The 23,358-nt window shown below is 44.4% G+C and overlaps 1 protein-coding gene across 1 annotated transcript in view; it reads left to right on the forward strand.

Annotated features, from left to right (window-relative positions):
- The window catches only part of LOC122620527, a 43,769-nt gene extending 34,902 nt beyond the window's left edge, over window positions 1-8,867 (forward strand). Inside the window, exon 4 of the mRNA XM_043798031.1 lies at window positions 3,266-8,867. Within this exon, the coding sequence (XP_043653966.1) occupies window positions 3,927-6,629 (2,703 nt within the window). The 5' untranslated portion in view covers window positions 3,266-3,926 and the 3' untranslated portion in view covers window positions 6,630-8,867. The remainder of the gene's footprint in view (window positions 1-3,265) is intronic.
- The last annotated feature ends 14,491 nt before the right edge of the window (window positions 8,868-23,358 follow it).

A 23,358-nucleotide genomic window follows, 5' to 3' on the forward strand; every position in this document is an offset into this window, starting at 1 on the left:
CGACGGGACGAGGTCCTGTGCGCGGAACGTCCTCGCTTAAGTTGCGATGTAAATTTTAATTTCCACATGTTATGACATGTTCGCAGTGTTCCTTTGAAGTTTCCCCACGGCTGCAGGTCTAATTCCAGGTGCGACTTTAAGTGGCCTGTGGAATTTTACTTCAAGGCGACTAGCTTAGATTAGTGTTCTCAAAAACTGTAATGCAATTTCGGGGGCTACGAAGAAGTCAGCCGGAGTCGTTTGGTGTTGTCTGGCTTGAGGTTGCCAACGGCAACAAACAAACGCTTGGAAAATTGCCATTTTGCCGCAGCTGTTGATAAGTTTTTAATTAGGTTTAGGCTTATTAGGTGGGCTGGGCCAGAAAGCTGTGCGGTTTCAGTACGACAAATATTTGGGCTGGGATGAATGAATTTAATTTAGGTTCAAATTAGATTTGGCCTTATGAAATCAACTAGAAAGTGTGCAACTTTTAAGTGAACTTGAAGTGTATTAGCTTTTATTGAACTACAAATGTAATTTAAATAATGTAGCAATGTATAAATGTCTTACATAATAACGCCATAATTAACACCGCTACTAACTAATAATTGTGATTACACAGCTTACACATTAAATTATAACGCATACGTCCTGTTGTACAAACAAAAGTAATTTGTAAGCTTTGGCTAAGCCGTATTTCGCACACAAATTATCAGCACAGATAACGAGGGATATCAGAATTAGTAATATTTCAAAGAGATTCCACAGCAACCCGATTGCGCAATCAATTTCTTATGAAATTTTCAGTTGCTCCTGAGTGAAAGGTCAATTTGTTGTAAAAGGCCTATTGATTTCCGGCAAACGAGCTAACGAAATGAAATTGAAATTATTCCCAGTGACAGCAGTTTAACAGGCGTGTCAATGTCTGCGTCTGCGTAAACATGGGACATGTGAAAAATAAAATAAATATTTATCTAGCCCGAATTATTCCGGCAGTAGCCGCAGCAGGCAGGAGTTGAACAAATCCCTCAAATTTTACAAGTCTGCTACGTTCTTGTCATCTTATTAAATCACACAGGATGGAAAAAGTTTCGGCCCAGGACAGTTGGAAGTGCCTCGCAGAGGTTCAACTGCCTCTTGGTCTCGGTCTCGACTGTCAAATCATTTTGTGATAAGGATATAACAAATGTGCACACTCCACACACACTTCCCATACACTCCCCACTCCGATAGAGATGCGAGGATTCTAGGATTTTCTATCTCTTGTCTGTGTCTGTGTCTCTGTCTGCTTCATAACTGACAAATGAAAATGTCAAAAAATGTTTGCTGACAAGCCAACCAAATGAGAAAGAACATTTTCCATTTATCTCTCTGTGCGCAAGTTGGCGAGAGGGACATTTCCGAAAATTTAATTAAAATTTCGATTCGGCTTAAACTAACCAAAAAACAGCAGGAAAGCACCATTGAATTGGTCAATTAGGCAAATACCAATACAAATATTTACCGTCGTCTACAGGGAAATCTAAATAATGTATTTCCAAATTTGTTTCCCACAGTGTGCAGTGTGCTGCCAGAAAAATGCCTTTGTGCCCGAATACAGTTTTCCAATTAGCAGTCTGCCATTGGGTGTAAGGCAGGTCCTTGAGTAACCTCACCTTTCAGGTGTAACATTACCATCTCGGCTTCAGTTTCGGACTAAGTACCCTACATTTGAGTGAGAGCCAAAACATTAGGCCATAGAAAGTCGCCTGCCATGATTAATGTTCGGTTATTAATAATGTCCTGTCGTCCTGTCCTCCTGTCGGTCGAAGAAAAGACTTCAGGTGTCTGCCAAATCAAGTCAATTTGCTGGAATCCGAGTATCCATTACGCATTTGCATTGGCGCCAGACGGTTTGTTCTTACTCCACTGAAATACGAGTCAATCTGTAGTTACATAGGTACTTGGAATGGGCCAGAAGGGCGGCTAATGAAACTGGAATCTCTTTGGGCTTCGCCTTTGTGACCGAACAGCTCATCTTGTGTTTCCCAGAACCGAGGGCGAAATCTGGGGCTTTGTTTTTATGTTATTTTGCACGTGAACGCAATTTCTTGGTGCGCATAATAAACCTGCATTTAAGTTAATTTTCCTGTAATTTATCTGTTATTTAACTAAGGAGCCATTGTGCAATATGTTGCATGATTTATGCCCGACATTTTCAATTGTTTATGGCTCTCGTTTCCTGTTCCACTTCGTTCTGCCTTTTGTTTTTCACTTAGATTAATTTTGACAAATATTAATGTCAGCCTGCCATGCCCATGCCCATGTCCATGGCACAGGGCGAATTAAATGAACTGCCCTCATAAAAATATAAATAATAAGCAAATAAGTGCGGGAACAAGGTGGAAAAACACAATGATGCGTCTTAATGGGGGCAGCAAATGATTGGGATTATATCAACAAAACGACCAATCCATTTCCATCCAATTAAAGTCGCACAATGTGCACTCGATGCGTACTTTCACTGTGTCAATGCGAATGTGATTCGCATTTCATTTCATCCGGCTGGGATATACTCGTATACTCGTATATTTGCATAAGTGCAATATCCATTCGGGGCATAATAAGCTTGTAGAGGCTTTCGATTCACTTCCGAGCCAATCCGATCCGATTCGATCCGATTCATTATGCAAGAAAACAAACACTTGAATAATTGAGAAGCCTTGTTGAAACGCGACCTGCTGTGAAAACTATGAAAAATGAATCAACACACACAACAGCACACACAAAAATGGCCAGTGAGCTCATTATCGCGAATAATTTACCTCGACTGCGCTTTATTTATGGCTCTATGTCACGCAGATAATGAGCCAAATTATTTTCAATTTATTTTGTGCGTTAATCGCGGGAGAGCGAAATTAGTTTGTCTGTAATCACAGAATGCATAAAATGTTTCGGGGGATTAGAGTGAAACGTTTGAGAGCTACATTTGTGTTAGTTTAATCGCATTTTGTCCTTTAAAATCGACAAGTCGCAGCATTTTAATTAGTTTTACTTTGACATAAATATAAAATATGGGCAATCGAAACAGGGAAATGCTTTTTACCAAATGAATTCTGGAATACGTTTTCCTATTAATAAATAACGTAGGCATTGCATAATCTATATGTATATGGTTAAATTTAATTTCTTTTTATCTACTTAGCAAAGTTTTATAGCAATAAATGATGGCCTTAGGTATAATATCAACTTTTCTTAGACCCATTGACTAATTCTTCTTTTAAATCCTTTTTTAATTTTCTTGCAGCAATCGGCGTTAAACGAGACGCAAAACCAGTTCGACAAGAAGACGCGGCAAATGCATTACATCATAATTTCATTAAGGACAACAGCCTTTCTCTGCCGCCAGAGAAACAACGTAGCCGAGAGATAAAAGAAAAGTGGAGAGAGAGAGAGAGAGAAAGGAGAGCTGGCGGAGAAAGTCAGAAAGCCGCAAAAGGCGACAATAGCCCCCGAGCCCATTGCCTACTTTCGAGCGCTGTCAAGCGCGAATCAAGGGCCTGGCATTTTTATGAAATTAATACAAAGGACGCCGAAGGAGTGAAGGAGTGAGGGAGTGCAGGAGGCTGAGCCGAGTGGAAGCGGAAGTGGCAGCCATGACAAAAGCGCCAGCGACAGGACAATGATGGGCGGCACTCCGACAGCGATTACAGTGGAAGGAGAAGCGCTGCTTTTATGGCCCGACACTGCTCGAGTAGACGTGACAGCGTCCGATCGGCTAATAATATTTACCCGCGGAAAGAGCCCGGCTGCATAATTTGACATGCCAACGTGAGCCAGCTGGCGAAAATTGTTTACCCAAGTGCTGCACAGCCAGAGCCAAGAAAGTACACCAGCCAGTACCAAACATAGAAGGATAGAAGGATCTTTGAACAAAGGACTCAGCCCAGCCGGAGGCACTTGAGACAATGAGTGGTCTGCCAATCTGGATACCGCTCCTTGCACTTCTGGCACTTCTGGCCCCAACTGCGACGGCCTGTCCGCCGGAGGTGTGTGTGTGCAAATGGAAGGGGGGCAAGCAGACGGTGGAGTGCGGCGGACAGCAGCTCTCCAACCTGCCGGAGGGCATGGATCCGGGCACCCAGGTGCTCAACTTTAGCGGCAATGCGCTGCAGGTGCTGCAATCGGAGCGGTTTCTACGCATGGATCTGCTCAATCTGCAGAAGATCTATCTGTCCCGGAATCAGCTGATCCGGATACACGAGAAGGCCTTCAGGGGTCTGACCAATCTGGTCGAGCTGGATCTCAGCGAGAATGCGCTGCAGAATGTGCCTAGCGAGACGTTCCAGGACTACAGCTCGCTGATGCGCCTCTCGCTGAGCGGAAATCCCATCAGGGAGTTGAAGACCTCGGCCTTCAGGCACCTCTCCTTCCTCACAACCCTGGAGCTGTCCAACTGCCAGGTGGAGCGGATCGAGAACGAGGCCTTCGTGGGCATGGACAACCTGGAGTGGCTGCGACTGGACGGCAATCGGATTGGGTTCATCCAGGGCAACCACATCCTGCCCAAGTCGCTGCACGGCATCAGCCTGCACAGCAATCGGTGGAACTGCGACTGCCGCCTCCTGGACATCCACTTCTGGCTGGTCAACTACAACACCCCGCTGGCCGAGGAGCCCAAGTGCATGGAGCCGGCGAGGCTGAAGGGTCAGGTGATCAAGAGCCTGCAGCGGGAGCAGCTGGCCTGCCTGCCGGAGGTCAGTCCCCAGTCGAGCTACACGGAGGTGAGCGAGGGCAGGAACATGTCCATCACCTGCCTGGTCAGGGCCATTCCGGAGCCGAAGGTCCTTTGGCTGTTCAATGGCCAGGTGATGAGCAACGACAGCCTGATGGACAACCTGCACATGTACTACTACATCGACGAGACGATCGGAATCAGTGGCGCCGAGGAGAAGCGCAGCGAAATCTTCATCTACAACGTGGGTGCCGAGGACAACGGTACCTTCTCCTGCGTGGGCCAGAACATAGCCGGCACCACCTTCAGCAACTACACCCTGCGGGTCATAATCAAGGAGCCGCCGGTGGTGAACGAGGTTTCCTTCCCCAGGGACTACATGAACTACATTGTGGCCAGCAGTGCCGGAGGAGGCATTATCTTCGTGGTACTCCTCTGCACCATCGTGGTCAAGTGCAAGAAGACCTCGGAGCCGGCCAAGCAGCGCAAGAAGTGCGACCAGGTGACGAGCATTGCCGGTGGCACGGACTCCTCGACGGGAAGTACCCAGGACACGGGCATGGGAATGATGAAGTGCGCCTCCATTCTGAACGATGGCGGGGATAGTCTGAACGGGAATGCAGGACTCCTGCTGGGCGATACATTGACGCCCACGAAGGCGGCGAATGGAGCAGCTGGCGGCGGCATCATCCTGGGCAATCAGATGAAGCAGAACCTACTCCTCTACGCCACTCCCAATCCCGCCCAGCAGCAGCTGCAGCTGAATGTCAACCTGATGGGCACCGGACCGGGCTCACCGCCGTTGCTCCTGAGCAATGGTCATGGCTTGGCGGCCGCCTACTGCTCGCCACCCGCCTCGCTGCGCAACTACCAGGAGAAGAATCCGGACTTGGTCAACGATGCGGAGAGTGTCAAGCACAAGCTGAAGACGGCGGTGAGTCTGGACGGAGCCGGGGAGTACGAGACGCAGAGCGACTGCGGTCAGTACGAGGGCTGCTATCAGCTGGCGGCCGCTCCACATGCGCATCCGGGACACCAGCACCCACATCCGGGACATCCGCTGATGGGACGCTTCGCCCAGGCGATGACCACCTTGCCGCGCGGCATGCAACTGAAGCCGGCCCCACATCAAGTGGATGTCCACCTGAATCCGGTGTGCTTCCTGGGCCAGGACGGATCCTTTGCCTACGACTACAGCAGTGCCCATCTGGTGCAGCAGCCACCGCAGCAACAGCAACATCAGCAGCAGCAGCAGCAACAGGTGCAGCCTGCCAACAACTTCTATCGCACGTTGCCACACAACAGGTTGCACAAGCAGCAGCAGTTTCAGGCGGCGGCCGGCGGAAATGTCGGCGTGGGTGGCAATCCCACCCTGCGCTACAGCCTCGAGGCCGAGTTCATCCAGCGGGGTCCCACGGTGAGCTACGAGAAGTACCAGCTGCCCAATGTGCGCTTCACAGCGGAGGGTTATCCGCAGCAGCAGCAGCAGCAACAGCAGCAACTTCAGCAGCAGCAACAGTTGCAGCTGCAGCAGCAGCATCAGTTCCCCTCGCCGCCAGAGGGCTACAAAAGCGACTTGGCGGTGATGCCGGCGCCGTTTCAACAGTGGCCCAGCTGTCTGCCCGGCTACCGCTTCGCCCAGTCACCCACCAGCCTGCCAGCGGTTGCCACTCCACCGCCAGCCGCAGTGGTGGCCACACCACCACCGCCCACATCAGCAGTAAGCACACAATCCACGGCCACATCCACCATTCCGGAGCTGGACGAAAGCGAGGCGAGTTCGCCGCGCCTCGAGGAGGCCGCCGGTTCTGCAGCGCCACCTGGCGGCGAGGAGGAGAGCTCGGACACCGCGAAACTCAAACAGCTTAATGGCCCCTTGGCCGACAGTCCCGACGAGGGCTACGTGGGCGATGGCCAGGAAACCAGCGACATTTGACCCGGCCAGCAGCCAACTGCCAGGGATGAAGCGGCCTTAGACGATTCAGTGGCTCTGTAAATGGCCAGGCTGATCACCAAACCACTCATAGCCTAAGTTCACCCTTCACTTCTTTTCCACCCGCTGATTTTTTACTTCACTCACACTTACATTTCCCCTTTCTGTTTGTTGGCTTGCCTCAAAAAGAAGAAAGAATTGAAGCAAAACAAACAAAGGCAGACCCAAGTTTAACCCAATAATTGGCTGAAAGAGAGAGCTCTGAGTGCGAGTCCGAAAAGTAGAAGGCCCAGAAAAAACAACAAAGTTAGGCCTGGAACAGGACCTCTCTAGCAAGCCGATGCTCGAATGCCCAGTGTAAAAGTATTAAGTTTCAGTTAGTTTATGGGAATGAAGGAAAAGTTCACGCCACCTGAGCAATTGCTGGAGATCTCAAGTTGTTTTAAAGAAAGTGTTATGGATAACCAATAAATGAAACAATTTAAGAGGAGCTATTCTAAAATCCATATTTGACTTTAGTTACTGTTCCATGGAAGTCATGTAGGGACTCCCAAAATATGATGACATTTCCGCAGGACTCTGTGCGTTCAGAGTATTTGGCAGAACACAATAGGCAGACCTAACCTAATAAAGCCGAAAAACAAAGACGCCGCTAAACAAAAGCCTCTTGTCGTTGTTTGTTTCTGTTTGCTGCGTGCTTCGAGTGGCAAGCTGGCAGCATTTTATTTCCGCTGATGTAATTGAAAAACTTTTTCATTTAATATAAAGTTTTCAGCAGCTTCCCCGCAGCACAATGGCAAGAAAGCGAGGCAAGAAAAAGGCACAGGGACGCCAAAGAAATCCCGGGCCTACAGGACTACTAGACATGTGGATGTGGGGTTTCCTATGTGGGGGTTCCTATGTGGGCTGTGTGTGCCGATTGAGTTGTTGTATTCTCGCAGGCGTTGTTAGTTGACAATCGACGAGGAGGAAGTCCCCCATTCACCCCTTCTGCGCATCCATTTCACGGGGTTCCGAGTCGGTGGCTCACTTCCGAGCCAAGTGGCATGTGTTTTCGCCATGGCGACACCTGCTCTCCGTGGCACAAAGGACTCCGGCTCGAGGAGCCGGCTGTTGAACTGTTGAACTGCTGAGCCTTTCAAGGGAAAGGACTAAGTCGACTAAGTAAGAATTCCGGCCGAAAATCGCGAGTGGCATCAAGGGCTTCCCCCGCCTGTAGTGGGCTCGCTCTAGTTTATGAAATTTTAATTCGGGCCACATACGCTCCAGAGTTGCATTTAAATAATTTATAGCATTTACTTTGCCACGGAACTCTTCCAAGTCTAAAGCAAACCTTTTCCCTTCACCCTTCAACCCAATACTCACTTCAGAATTTGATTTTCCCGCCTTAAGTTTGTTGTATTGGATCAAACAGACATGAACACGAGTGTTTCGGGGTATCGTTAAAGTAGATATCGTAAATTAGATCGGATAACATTGTAAGACCTAACTAAATTTAGGATAACCCCGTTTGAGACTTGTATGTAAATGTAGCCATAGAAATCGTGTAAGCAGAGCCCAAGCTTTTCCTTTTAACCAACAAGTTCTGTGAAGTGTTCAAGACTTTTCCACTGTAACATAAATTGAAGAATTGAAAATGGAGATAAGCCGAAATGAAACAAAAAAGATACAATTAGCAATAGCTAAATGCATATGAGGGAGTGAGGGCAGAAGCAATCATGTAAGCACAATATGGATTATTGTAAATTGCATAAATAAATCATTAGACGTAAGAACAAGGCAAATACACTCGTACTCGGAATGATTTGTGTATGTAGCGAATGACTAAATTTTATTTTCACCAAGTGAGTTAGTTGGCAAATGCACCAAGAGGAATATAGAAGCAAGAACTAAATTAAAAAAACCAAAGATACAACCAAAACACATTTTAGCCTAGCAAACTGTTTAAATCTCAACCCAAACACACACACACACACACTCAAGGTACATATATTAAACAAAAGAATTGCCAGCTGGCAGAATAATTTTAAATATTATATGGCATACACTACAATATAAAGAGAATGTTTAGCATAAGTTAATGGTTAGGCAAAGCAGAACATACACGCATAAACCTAATACAAGTAAAGAGGGCATAAACGCTAACAGAGAGATAAATTCAGAAGGACAATGGGAAGAAGAACACAATCTAGTAATTAACTACTTCTGTAAGGTAAATTAAATCGAAATGCATAAAGATAATAAGAGAAGCAAAGTGTATAAAAGGATAAGAGAGAAATTAAACCGAATAAAACGCATTAAACTGAAGAATTTAATAAAAACTATATTCTGTCGCCTTTTACTTAAGCCAAATGGACGAGTGACGCACTGCCACCAAAGGGGACGCAAACAATTTCAGCGATTGAATATTAAATAGATGGAGATGGATCCTTTTCCTCTTTTTCCCCGCAGGACTAACGAAGAATGGCGAGGGAAATGCAAATGCGCCTCCAAGTAGGCAAGGCAAAAAACCATTTGAAACTGGAGGGAATGTGTTGGAATATGGAAAAGAAATTAAATCAGAGATGAATACCTTTTTGTTGATTAAATGCTTTTGTATGCTTTTGAATGCATAATTTCAATAATTTGGCAGGACTAGGTAATTGGAAAAAAATCTATTGAATTATTGACAAGGTCGAAAATGGAAGTATGTTAAATATTAATATCTAACGGAGGAGGAAGAAAAATGTTGTCATCGATTTCGACACAAAGTACTTATATATTCGAAGCCATAGTGACAGAAAATGAAATACAAGCTAATTAAAATTGCTGAGGGCATAAGTAAAGTTAAATATTTATAGATTATTAAATTCAGTAAGGCAAATGCTATTATCGTATGTCGCAGCATCCCGAAGACTTGCCATCGCTTTTGGCATATGTAATGACGAAATTTCCGCAGCAGCAAACGCTATTGCAGCACAAGGTTGTTTGCAGGCCTCAAGATGCACACATCACGCATACGCAGTGTCTGCCCAAAAATAAGCACGTCAAGGCGCGTGCAAGGTCAGAGCCGAGCTCAAAGCAAAACCAGCACACAGGGCACCCAAGACTGAAAGCCCGGACGGAGGATAAAACCCGCACCCGGACCCGGACCCGGGCACTGACGCATTATACGTTTCAGTGCGCAATAATGTCATTAAAAGGCGCAAACGGAGAACGCAGGCTGCGAGCGCCGAAAGGGAAGCACAACTGGGTCACTTAATGCAGCCAGCCAGTTGTTACCTCGACCTGACATTTATGAGCAGCTGTAGATGGCTGTAGATGGCTGTAGCTGGCTGCCCCCGAGCGAAAGACAATTTTCAGTGTGGAGCAATTAAGAGCAGGGTTTAAACCAGCTCCACACCAACGGCAGCCGCTCCACACGAGTGTTGAAATTTATTGGAAAAGCCCTAAGCCAGCACACCCGAAAGGCGTCTAAAGCCGGCAAATATATGACCACACAAGTGGTCGGGGTTGCGAAGAACTTGGGGCTTCCTCTCCAGCATCAGCCACATAGTTGACAGCGCCAGAGAGCCTGGAAAAACCAAAGCCAAGCAGGAATTGCGGCAGTGGCAATAGCAACGGCAAAGGCATCAAAATCAAAATCAAAGAAGACGACCAGGCGGCTCCGACCAAACCAAAAAACCAAAGTCAGAGGCGCGCATAATTAATGTAGGCATAAAAACAAGTGACTTGTAAATATTGCCAAGGCAATGCACAGTATCCGTACATAGTAGAGCCCACATCCATATCTCCTTCCGGATGCCGAGTATCTTTGGGATGCGAGTGTGCGTGGGTGCGGCTACTTACAATGTGGCAAGTACGAGAAAGGACCGCGTGGTTGAGGTTACAAGCACTGTGGGGCAAAGTGAGCTGTGAGGTTGGTTATTAAGTAATAACTTTGCTTAACCATGTAAAACAAATGATTTATTATTAATTTGCATCATTATTCAAAGACCTATTATTAAAAGAGATCTTTTTTGAGAGGTTTCCTTAAACATTTCTTAACAAATAAAATTAATAATTATCATCTATGGAATTTAGAGATTACAGTTATTACTTTTCCCTGCAGAGATATTTTGCAGCCCACAGTGCAGCGTCTAAGTTTCACTTTTGTGGAATGGCGGCCGAGTGGGCAAGACACAGAGCCACTTAAAAGCGCACACAAAGCCAGCCCTCAGTACGCAAGTGTGCGTGAGTGTGTGCGTGTGGGTATCCTGGTTGTCTATGTGTGCGAGTGTTGGCCAATCCGACGCCCCCTCCCATCCAGCATCGTCCTTTCGACGACTTGCCTGCGTTTATATGGTCTAGTGATTGTGACATTGTAGCTACAATTACAAGCGGAAGTGACGCACATCAACGCACGAATATGGAGGCGTCTATCTTTGCTTTATGTATGGCTAATGCCCCACTAAAGCTGCGCACAAATTGGGCTTATCGTATGGTTATTCCAATTCTATTTTATGCCCCCCTCCCTCCTCAGCATGTGCCACAAACATTGTGTGAAAAATGTTGACGCAAAGTTTGTGGCATAAGGGCGAAGGAGGCGGAACATCCGGCTGTGAGCGGTAGTTTGATATCTAAACAAGTTGGCTAGTTTGTCTTATAAAGTTATTAACCAAAATTAATGTTTGTTATAAAATTTGCGATGTGGTTCGGAAGTGCTTGTGCATAAAATAAACGATTCGGCCAGTCGATCTATGTACATACATATGTATGTTAGCATCCTTGCGAGTGCGGTTTGCAGCCACAAGAGAGGCAATCGGAGTCATGCATAAGTAAAGCATCTCGAGATGGCAGGTGATTCATGGATAACTTTGTTGGTCATTAGGTTGAAGGAGATTAGGTGTGGAGCTGGCTTAGTATGCCAATTAAATATTGATGACTGCCTTACATACATTTAAGACTCTAAATTAATACAAGCAGTTCCCAGAACTTTGCTCATAAGTTTGCCAGTACTTTAAGGCACGTTTCCCAGCATTGAGAAAACTTAACCAATTTCAGATGCCAGGCATAAAATGACCCTCTGCAAACTTGCTTCATTTATCTGGCTCCGAAACGAGCTGTACCATAAAAATATGCGATTTCGTTTTTTCCCATACATATGACTCCGAGCAGAGTAGAAATTAAATATTCACATTCACGCATGCATGCACAATAATTTGCATCACTAATATCGTCGTGCCAACGGAAAATATTGAAAAACTTTTAGTGTCCCCGGGCAAAGTGGCCTCTCAAAATATGTCAAACTGCAAAACTCGACTGATTAACAATGGACAGCAGGGCCGAAACGTGCTCGAATAGAATAGAAATCGAGCAGCTGCGAATACGTCTCCAAATTAATTCAAACTCATAAAATATTGACTACAAACTGACTTTGGCCTGCCAGCTGGCCCTGAAGATGATGTGGGGATGGCCATTCATCTTGGGAAACCTTCCACGTATTTCCATCGCCGGCTCGTTTTGGTATTTGTCTAGTTGTCAATTTTTAATGTGGCTGCTTGACAAATCAATTTTGCGAGACTGCGACAGATGAAACGAACAAAGGACTTCTTGCGAAACTTTCTATTTGCCAGATCCGTCCGGCACACAAAGAGCAATGTCAACGTCTTTAGGATAATTTGATTCGGATCTCTCGGCCATCTCACTATTTTGCCAAATTGATGGAATTTTAAATTTGTTTTGCCAGGCAACGTCCATTGACTGGCAATTAGAATAATTTGGCCAGCTGTTGCTACAACTCGGCTCCTTCTCTGCAGGTGCAGCAGCTCAGCTCCTTGGCCATTCTGCCATTTTGGTGGTGATTACACCAGGATATTTGCCAAAATATTTAATGGTCACACTTTGGACTGTGAACTCGAAAAGTAAATAGGTTGGGATGGCCAAGAGGATTGACTAAATGGATGCGAATGCTAAGTACCCTAAGTGAAGGCACTATATTATAACTATGCTTCTTGGGAAGTAAGTATGTTGTGTAAATAGTAGAGTATTCACTTTGTTTTAGGCTCCATATTAATTCCCCCATTGCATACGTTAAGGTAATCGTAAGGTTCAGCACTTTCTTCTGTCTGAACCGAGCAATCTCTCATGCTTATCTTGGCCAGAATAACTACCCAATATTTTCTCTTCGCACACACAAATCCAGCCCAACGCCCTCAAACCCTTTGGCAAAGATATTCTGAACATTCTCTAAACACAAATCACCAAATAACCAAACAGGTTTCCTGGTCAAAGCCTTTCGCACACACACGCTCACCATTTCTTCATGCGTATTAAGTGTAATTAACTTGGCCAGAACTTTGGCTGGATCCAAGATGGCCCTGAGGCCTGGCCTAAGCTTTGTTTGTTTATATCCATCCTTTGTTGTATAATTTAAATGGATTTTGTGGCTATTTTAAAGATAACTATTGCAGCAGTATCTTCCTGGCCATAATAAGTCCGAGCTGGCCATGTGGTTCTTGCCTGGCTTCCGTTCTTTTTTTGGGCCTGCAAGGGGATTGGGGATTGAGGATTGTAATTTATACAACTTCCGGCTGACCTGGTTCTTAAGGCAAAGCGCTAAAACGATTTACGGACTTAAATGGTTTTCGGACGGCCGAAGGAGTTTAAGCCATGATACAACAATTACTCTTCGCCTGCAATTGAATCTTAATCGCTCGCAGTGGCAAATAAAAATATTGAATTTTTAGGTAAGAAGAGCGTGCGTTTCGAATGCCCTTCTAGATGATCTTACAACTGGGCCACCGAATGGCCCACATTGACAATTCGAAAAGGCTCAACACTTTGCCGCTGCGAAAAATCAATTTATATGTTAATTTGTAAGCAAAATCCACAACGACAGGGAAAAGTGTGTTAAAGCTCTTGGTCCACCCACCCCACCCCTTTTTTCCAGTACCAAAGTTCCCCTTACATTGGCAAACAAAAATATTCACTCACGCAACTCCAAAAAGAGGAGGAAAAAACAAAAAAAATCGAAAAGTTTCACAAAGTGTTGTAGGTGCCAAAACTGACATTTGCCAAGCCAATATGTGTGTGTGTGTTAGTGTTGGTGTTGCTGTGTGGGTGTAAGGGGCGGCAAAAGTGGGCGGACAGGACGAGACACAAGTTTTAGCAGGCAGCTGTAACCCATCAGTTGGTAGAACAACATGACAGCCCTGAAAGGCATCACTTTGGGCCAGGATGCACACACCCAGGACCAAACAGGACAACGAATAGCGCATACAAAGGATCTAAATATTTATACATTTTGAACACACTCAATAAAAGCTTTTAATTTCGTATGTCTAACAATTTTATTAATTGCACATATAGCAAAGCCATTCATTGAGCTATAATAAATATTTGTAAAATATATAACACTTGTTTAAAAAACGTTATTTAACTATATAAACACACATATCTTTATTTAACACTTATACAATTATTTAGATTTCGCAATAGCCTAAAATTCCTTCTGAACTTTATTTGTATCTTTTTTAGTTGTTGTGTGTTTTCCGGCCCGTGCCACAACAACTGCTGCCAATATAAAATATGGCGCAGGATCAACAGAAAAACCTCGGACAAGTGAAACTGAAAAAAGAATGCCAAAAATATGTTTAACTTTAAAGCGTTTTATTAAGCGTTTCCCTTCAGGAGAGCGCAAAAAGGTCGCTCATAAATCTCGGCAGGGGAAATACCTACGATTTTTGTATTGTCTTCTAACTTCTAACTTTTGGCTTTTGAATCATGAATCGGACGGCAGCCGTTTAAGCCATGTCGAGTTATCCTTAGTCCGGGTAAACAACTCGGGCCATTCTCATCTGCCACGCCCACCAGCCCTTTCCGCCCTCAGCTCTTAGCCCTCATTCTAACCCAGCGCATTCGCACAAAGTTCAAGATTTAGATGCGTTAAGCGTTATTTATGGCCGCAAATAAATAAAGCTTAAACCATACGCAATGGCTCATTGTGGCGTTGAAAGTTTTCGACGTTCATTCCAATTTGGGTGTACTCGCATGTGTGTGTGCGTGTGGGTGTGCTTGTAAGTGTGAGTGTGCCTGTGAGTGTGTGGAAAGGATACTTTGGAGGGCTGTGGGAACCCCCTGTCTAATTAGGAAATGTTCGTTGGCGACATCGCATCCGGAATAATAAATTCGCATTCAAACGGTCAGATAAGTTGGAAAATGCCTAGGCTTGATTTCACTTGCATATCAAATCAATTTAATGAGCAACATTTATAATGCTTACAAAAATGCAAATTCACAGCGCTTTTACATGTGTAAGCAGGTATAATGATCTCATCAATATATTTATAATAAATGTATGTTATTAATAATTAATTATAACTCATTAAAATCAGCGAATTAAAACACGTTATTCATTTTATTGACACACTCACCCACATTATTGATAAGACAGCAGCAGAGTAAATAAAAATATTAATTGGCTAGCTGAATTAACAGGCTCACAAATTGCCATCGCCTGCTCCTCGTCACAAGCATGGAAAAACCAGACAAAATCTTTTGAACAGGTGCATTATGAAAACACAAAAACCGCGCTGTTGTTTGAACTAATTAATTTTGAAAATTTAAATGCGCGCCAAGCTAATTACACAAACTCTATTGAATGCAAAAACAAACAAAGCGATCGTCTGGCTGGCACATGACAAAAAAGTGGACATTTACAATTACGAGGACGAGGATGAGCAGTCAATGAAGGCGGCGCGAAATTGTTAATTAAATTCTCCCAATATAAACTGCGCCCGCGCTGGAGGCCAAATCAAATCAACTGCCACTGGACCGTATTAAATACAGAGCCAAATTCCAAATCTGTTCGCATAGGGGTCCCCAAAATCTGGCCAGGCCACAGAGGCAATCTGTTAAATTTACCTTCCAACAAATGCCGTGTTTGCCCGGTTTGCCCAGTTTGTTCAGTTTGCCGAGTTTGCCGCCGTTATTATGTATGTGTGCTTTATTCTGTGAGTGCTGAAATAGCGCAGTTTGACGAAATTACCATGAATAAATTTTAGACATTCCCCCAAAGCGAACCCAGCCATTTCCGATGTCCCATCGTCATTGGAAAATTTGCCAAAACGACGTGTGTGTGTGCGTGGCAAATATTATTGAGTTTTTGCCAAAGTCGCATGAGGTTGGACCATACATTTTGAAACATTTCGCGACTGCGCGGAAATTGCAATTAGAGTCCGCGCTGCGCATAAATAACTCGCAAATTGTTATGTGTGGGTATCGAGGCTGAAAAGTACCTAGAAAATACTAACGAATGGGCTAATACCTATTACAAACGAAAAAGATATATTTGTGCCTAGAAATAATCAGGAACCTATCTCAAATTTATGTTATTTATATTTAGACCAGTTAAATCAATTTATATTTTTATAATTTTATAAACAAGCTGAAAATATGCATAAAAATAAGTTGCAAGCTGAATGTTGGGGCAGGATAAATATGGTACCTAAAATAACCCAATACTTACAACATTTTCACAGTGATTAATAGCAAATTGATAACACCTAATCCCAATTCCCCTGATCTTCCTTTTCCCTGTCCACAATGATTCTATTATTAACCATATACTTTTCGCTGGCTTTTGTATCTGGCACTGCCCAGTTCCCATCCATCCATTCCCAGCCATTTCCAAAAGAGAGGGAGTACGGATTTGGCCAGTTGGCCAGTTGGCCTGGTCGTCGGTGGGGCACATAAATTATACAAACAAACTGAACGCAAAAGGCAAACAAAATTGTTACGGGCCATGGGAACGGCATAAGATTCGCAATAGGGTTTTCAGGGATATTGCTAGAGCCGGGGAAAAAGTGCCATGGAAATGGGTTCGGGAATGGCATCAGAAGTGGAAGCGGCAGCGCCATCAGCAGCGTAAAATGAAAATCCAAGCGGCCCTTGTCAGCATGATTAATGATGACGTCCATAAAGGATGCCCCGCTGGCCAGCGGCCAAGTGAATAGGGATACGGAATCCCTGAATCCTTGAGTCCCTGAATCGGGAATCGCTTCCTTCCCGCCTGCGAGGCTCGAGGCTCCTGCAAAGTGTCCGTGCTAATCCACATCATGACTGCAAATAATAGAACTTAATCTATTTTCAATATGGCAGCAGCAGCGGCAACGGCAGCGCAACACAAATTAAGAACTCATCAATTTTTAATGCCCGGCACCGGGGGAGATGGAGATTGCAGATTGGAGATGGGCAAGAGTTTCGCCCACGTCGGGCTCCACTTGAAAAATACCCCCCAGGGAATGGCTCGGAAGTCTTCGTCCGTCCAACTTCGTTTGCTCCTTCAGGGGAAATGACGGGCGGGAAAACGGGCAGCGGGAAAGCGGAAAAGTGGGAAAGTGGGCGTGTGCAGTCTGTCTTGACCAACAAGGGGGCTTAAGGTTATATTTTAACAAACAACATAAAAGTTTCACACTTTCCCTTGTTATTCCCGATGTCCTTGCGGGTGTTGACGTTGCTGGACTTTAAAAACTGAAATTAAATCTGCTAAAGTGTTTGTCAGGCATCAAGGAATTTTGAGCAAACACACACACACACAGCCCTATGAATCAGAAATTGCTGGAATATGCCGGCAAGTCTTTCGTGCAAAATTGCGCACTCAACCAAAGTTGCTTTGCTAAAATAAAAGCCTAAACTTATTGCGATGTGTATTAAAAATAAGATATTCACTGGCACTTACTTTACTTTCTACATTCCGCAGCCAGAGTTTTGGCTGTTCCCTCGGGTTCCTAAACTTCATCCAACTCCCCGATTGAAGCTCTAATTAGCATTCGTCGACTTAGCACGTCAAACAAGTCAGATCCGCTGCCGGCTAAGCGATGTTAAAGTCGGAAACTGCAAACAGTTGTCGTCACAATTTGCCGGTCGGTAATTGAAGAGTCTGGGCACAGGAATCGGAGCAGGAAACTGAAGCTGAAACTGAAACCGAAACGTGCAAACAGAGGGTCCAAAATTCAGCGAGTCGCTGATCAACTGCCAACAGCAAACAGTGGGAAACGCAGCCAGGACTCCAATCCCAGTGGCCCAAAATGACAGGCCCAGAGTTCAACTCCTCCCGCGCTCCTCCGATGCTCGCAGCATGTGAGGTACAGTTACAGATAGAGGCACAGATACAGATACAGGATACAGATGCAGATACAGATACAGCTGCCACACCGATACAGCAACGGCATACTGCTAAACTAATTAACTAAGCGCAGCTGTGGCCACGTCACCTTCAGAGCCGCTGTCGTCGACCACATAGCGTCTGTTGCCCGGGGTCAGGATTTTTCCGCCTCTCTGCTGCACAAGTGCGTGCTGCAGCGCTGCGAGGGGCGGCACAACAGTAGTCCGCACTAGTCGCAGGAGAAACTTAGGAAGGATAAAGGCTGTAAGCACATAGAGGGATTTAAGCCAAGCACCTAAGGTCAGGGACATAATTACTTGAATGGTCGGAAATTGTGGATGCAATTGCGATGAATTCTTTTGATTATTCAGCCCAAGACTACCCCGATAACGTTTAACACAACAGTGGCTCCCCTCGCATCGACTTCCGCTGCCGTTTTTGTGAGGCGGACATTAGGCCCGATCCTGTTGTGTGGCAGTTGGTTTTGGGCGACGGCAGTTTTCAGTTGGCAACTCTGCACTCACTTGTTTGGCAATTAATTTGCCGGCGTCTGTTATTTCTTTTCGCCGGCATGAGTGTTTGCAATCTAAACACGGTTATTCGCTAATTAGCAAAAAACAAGCACACAGACACACACAGATACAATTCCGTGGAGTGAGCAGAATCGCAGCATTTCCCTGCGGTTCTGTGTTTGTTTTCGGAGGTGCTTGGCCTCGTTGCCATTTATTGGCGCATCCCCAACCGCCGGACTCCTTTTTCTATTTCTATTTTTTTTCGCACTCTCGCATAAAATTAGGTCGCCGTGTAATTAGCTGCTGTTGCTTTAATTTTAGCACTTCACGGTGTTTTGCTGGCCTTTTTTTATGTTTGTTTTAAATGGCGTCGCGAAATGCGCTGCAAATGCAGAGAACGCTTCAAGAGGCGGTCGTATAAAATTCCAAATTAAGTATGAAGGGGCCAGTTGATACGATGACTTAATTAGTGTTAGTATACGCTTCACCAACCATTTCCATTTGACTCTGACATTTTTATGAAATGCTTGTAAGAGTCGAAAGCAGTTCTAATATATTTCAACGTCGCTTCTATGGTTTTGATTAAATTACGCATACGCCGCATGGTACGAGCTCTGACAAATGAATATTTAAGGCACTCGAAACTGCTTCGGCAGGTACGGAACAAAACCTATTAGAATAGTTGCCGGTGGCTTCTAGTCGTTTATTAAAATGCCAGAAATAATTTCTATTCGCAATTTTCCCAGACTTTTCGGTAGTTGTCGTTTCAGTTTCAGTATTCAGCTTTCAGTTCAGTTTTCGGTTCAGTTTTCAGCCAAGGTGTGGCCTTAGATCGAAAGAGAATTTTCCTCCGCACACACGGATAATAAATATTTGCTTTGGTATTTTGATATGAAGTTTCATGCAGTCGGGGATTCGAGGGTTTTGCAAAGTCAGCACACAAATATTGCAGGAGTTTGAGGCAAGATATCTGTGCTGAACAAAGCACATAGTTCATAAGTTAAAGCCCGGCTATGCCAGGAGATCTGGATGCTTTTCGCTTTGCCGGGGAAAATGCCAGAAATGCTTGAACTCTGCCTGGCAAAAAGAACTATATCAATTTGGCATGTTTAATTTATGCATATACAATTTATGCTGCCATTTTTAGCAACATTTCAAACTCGTTGCTTGCTTTTCAATTTGCTCGAATTGACTCCATCGCACATGGCCATAAATCGCTGGGAGCAAAACGAACGTGGAAATCAATTTAATTATGTGCTGCCTGCCGAGAAGAGACCCTAAACTTAATGTATTCTTTATGGCAGCGAAATCTATTGAACTGCACTTTGAATATCTCGAGCGGCGGGCGAAACTTTCCATCCGTCGAGAGTCAATATCATGAATAACGATGTAATAAAATACGTGATATGAATTCAAAACTCGCTCGGCACACATGATGATGAACTGCTTTGGTCTGTTTCTCTGTTGCTCTGTTTCCTGCTGCGGATAAGCCTGAGCCAGCACATAATTCTTGAGTATTTTCTGTGAATTAGCTGGCATACTCCAGCCATAAACAGGCTCGCCTCATCCGCTCATCCTCATCCTCTCGCCAACTCTCCATGGTTATTTGCCAGGTCCTGTTCCTGCGTCCCCACGAGCAGGACCAACCAGGAGGAGCGGCTGGAGCAGCAGGAAATTCCAGCAATTTTGCAAGCACTAACGCAGCGCAGAAATATGATGAGATAATGCCAGAAAATAATAGCTGTGACTACTCCAACCTCCAACGTCCAGGAGCAGCCGCACAGCTCGGGTTGTGTCCCATAGGCTCAACCTCAAACGGTTTCGACTGAAAAACACCCCGGACCAAGTTCCGAAAGCCATTGGACTCTGCTGTGCCCGACAAGCACTGAGAAAAATATTTGGAAATTCATAGCAGAATTACCTTTCATTTGGAAGATTATAGGAATCTTAGGAATAATTAGAAAATGGTGAGCAAACATTGTGTTACTTATAAGTTCAAATAAAATGATAATTAATTATTTATAGTACCTATATACTTACACTTTTTATTAAAAACTCTTAAGGACCACAATTTTGTGCTTAACTTTTGAAAGATTTATTTAAAATGTTTTTCCCATTTTATGTTGCAGTGTAGGAATTATCGAGCCCCATATACCCCGCAAAGACCACTGAAAAGTCCGAAGCTGGCTGCAAATTTTGTGACAGGCAGCAGTTGAGAACGGACTTGGTCCTGGCATCCGAATCCCCATTCCCCGGGGGTCACTCAAGTCCAAAGCGTCTGTGTTTCTGCATATGCAAAATGCAAAAATTTCGCATTGCTTGTATTTTTTGCCCCGGTTTTAGACTTGCAGATTTACTTGCCATAAGGGTATTTGGCAAGATTCAGTGGTAACGCAAACGTAATGGTTATGCTTGTTATAATAACTTTGCAATTGTCATTTAAAGTTATGAAATAGGAAAAGGAATAAGAATGCCATTTCTGGATATAGTAAGTTGAGTAACCTTTTTCCGAAGCAATTGGAATAATTTAAAGTTTTTGTATAAAAATTACAATATAGGGATACTAATGAGCGCATTGGTTTGTAACACAATATAAATACTGGTAGTTTTTACACTTTACATGATTACTTTTAAGTAAGTAATTATAATTTACTAAATATGATTTTAGAGCATAAAACAGTCGCTTGATCCTTTGGTTGGTGTAACTCTTATTTTGTTTTCTGTTTACGTGGCTGTTTTCGTTTTCATGCAACGTCGCATTAGGCAAAATGCAAACCACTTTTCCCCAGTTCCTTCGCTGGCAAAAGGGCATAAACTGTGGAAAATAAATGCGAATAAGAAAAACCATCAGCAGGAGGGGGAGAAAGGTGGGTGGTGGTGGAGAAAGTGCAGCATAAATTCGTTGCAGGGCCTGCACGTTAAATGGCGAACGCTGTCAACCTGGCTAATTTGTTTCGTTTGAGCGGCGGAAACGCTGGGAACAAAAGTTTCAAGAGTTTAAAGGAAACGGCATTAAATTGACCTGCTCCTGACAGCTTGACATAATGCCTCGATTATGCTGACACAAACACAATCAGATACCTATGTGCGGCGAATCAATACAGTGTAAATTGTAACATTAAATAGTCATTAGTGTCTGCGGCCATTTGACCGGAAATTAATCAAGCAATAACCGCACGGCCCAAACGCTTTATATTTGACCACTCGGTCGGCTGGCACTTGTTCTCCACACCGCACCCCTACTTTACCAAAAGGGTTAATGTTTGGCCAGTCCTTGTACATATCATTAAGCACACAAACATACTCGCATATGCGGCGCAATCAGATTGCGCCTTGTAGATATGTCAAACAAGTGACGGAAACTGTTTATTATTGCCCCATTGCAATGGCCCCAAAACGGAAAAGGATAAAGGATGTGTCAGCCACTGGGGTGAAGAGGGAGACGAGTGTGGCCGGTTGTGCGCCAATAAATTTGAATCCTGGGGCCAACGATTTAAGTTGCTACCTCTACGGTCAGATGATGCGCAGATTAAAATAGAAAATTGTCAACAATTTTCAGACTCTGTCTGTCTGTCTGGGCAACATAAAATAAATACCATAATGGATTTTACTGCCTGCAAGCCGGAACTGCTAACAACACCAAAAATCCAGGCGAATTCCAGGCAAGGACTAGTCGGCAGGACGTTTGTCTTTCGCATTGTGAGCTTCCTCCGCACACTCACACCCACATCCACACTCCCACTCACAGCGACAGAAGCCATTGTGCTCAAGCACCGCCTACACACACACACCCACACATATATACATTCACATCCGGTGGCCAACTTCCGTGTGTCAAGGAGCGCTCAAGCATTCATTTATGAATTTTTATTATTTTTTATCTTTGCCACCATTCGCTCTCGACCAGCCGAACACCTCCTTTCCCATTCGCAGCATGCGACCCCAATTGCCATGTAGTTTATATTGTTTTTTGGGGCACCTGACATCTATGGCTCCAAGTGTCTCTTTGGGGCGGGGGGACTGTAGATCAAAGACACAGGTTGAGCCGCTTGCACACAATGTAAACACAGTTTGCAGCCACACGCAATTAAATTTCCGGAAATCGTCTATGCTGAATCCGATTTTAATTAAAATCGTTTTGTGCAGGAAGGAAGCCCGATTTTCGAGTCGGCAGGTAGCTGAAACCACAGTCGCAAAAAGAGTCGCATGGCAAAACACTTAAAAAAAACCATTGTTTTTTTTATTAATTGTCATATGAATATTTTTGGTTTTTGTGACAACCAAACTCATTTTTGGCATGCGGTTTTTGCCATCCGTATTCATAATCGATGCATTTAATGAGTACAATTAAGTAATTGATTATTTGCTGGCTAAACTCGAGGTCAAGGCTGGCAATTATATGCAGAAACCACAGCGATTTTTAGCTTTGCACCGCAATTTATATAATTTATATTTTTTCTTCGCATTTGATTGAAAGTGCTTTTTTACTAACGCATTATATTTCATCTATACATTTACTATACATTATACATATAGTAACTGCTTTACTGAAGAAGCAGTTGCTACAATTTTCTGTAAGTGACGCATAAGACATTCAATTAAGTAAATTATTTATTTCTTCAACACATAAATACAAATTTGCATACAAGTTATAATTTACTATAAATCATAAAAGTTAAGTTTCTTTTTTACCGTGCTTACACAAGACAGAGAGAAATTCTCCATGACTTCCGTGCGGTCAGAGAACCGCCGATATCGCAACGCCCGCCGAGGAGCAGAACTTAATCGCTGTCCGCTGATACTCACATATATGTATGTATGTATGTGTGGGCAAACAGCAGTCGGCTGAGTAGCGCTAAGCAAAGGCAAACACTCGAGCAAATATCGCACACCCACACCGCCCATGCCGCCCCACACACATGAGTGTGCGAGTGTGCGCGTTGATTTCTCGAAAGCAAAGCCACCCAGCCATGAGACCAACAACTAGCAACTAGCAACAAGCCAGGAGCAGCAGGACATGGGCGGCGGCAAAGGGTCCTGATGGTGCGGCAGTGGCTACAGTTTGTGGCAGGCGACGCATGGCCTTGTCAACGGA

This window comes from Drosophila teissieri, chromosome 2L (genome assembly GCF_016746235.2).
Source record: "Drosophila teissieri strain GT53w chromosome 2L, Prin_Dtei_1.1, whole genome shotgun sequence".
NCBI classification, from domain to species: Eukaryota; Metazoa; Arthropoda; class Insecta; order Diptera; family Drosophilidae; genus Drosophila; species Drosophila teissieri.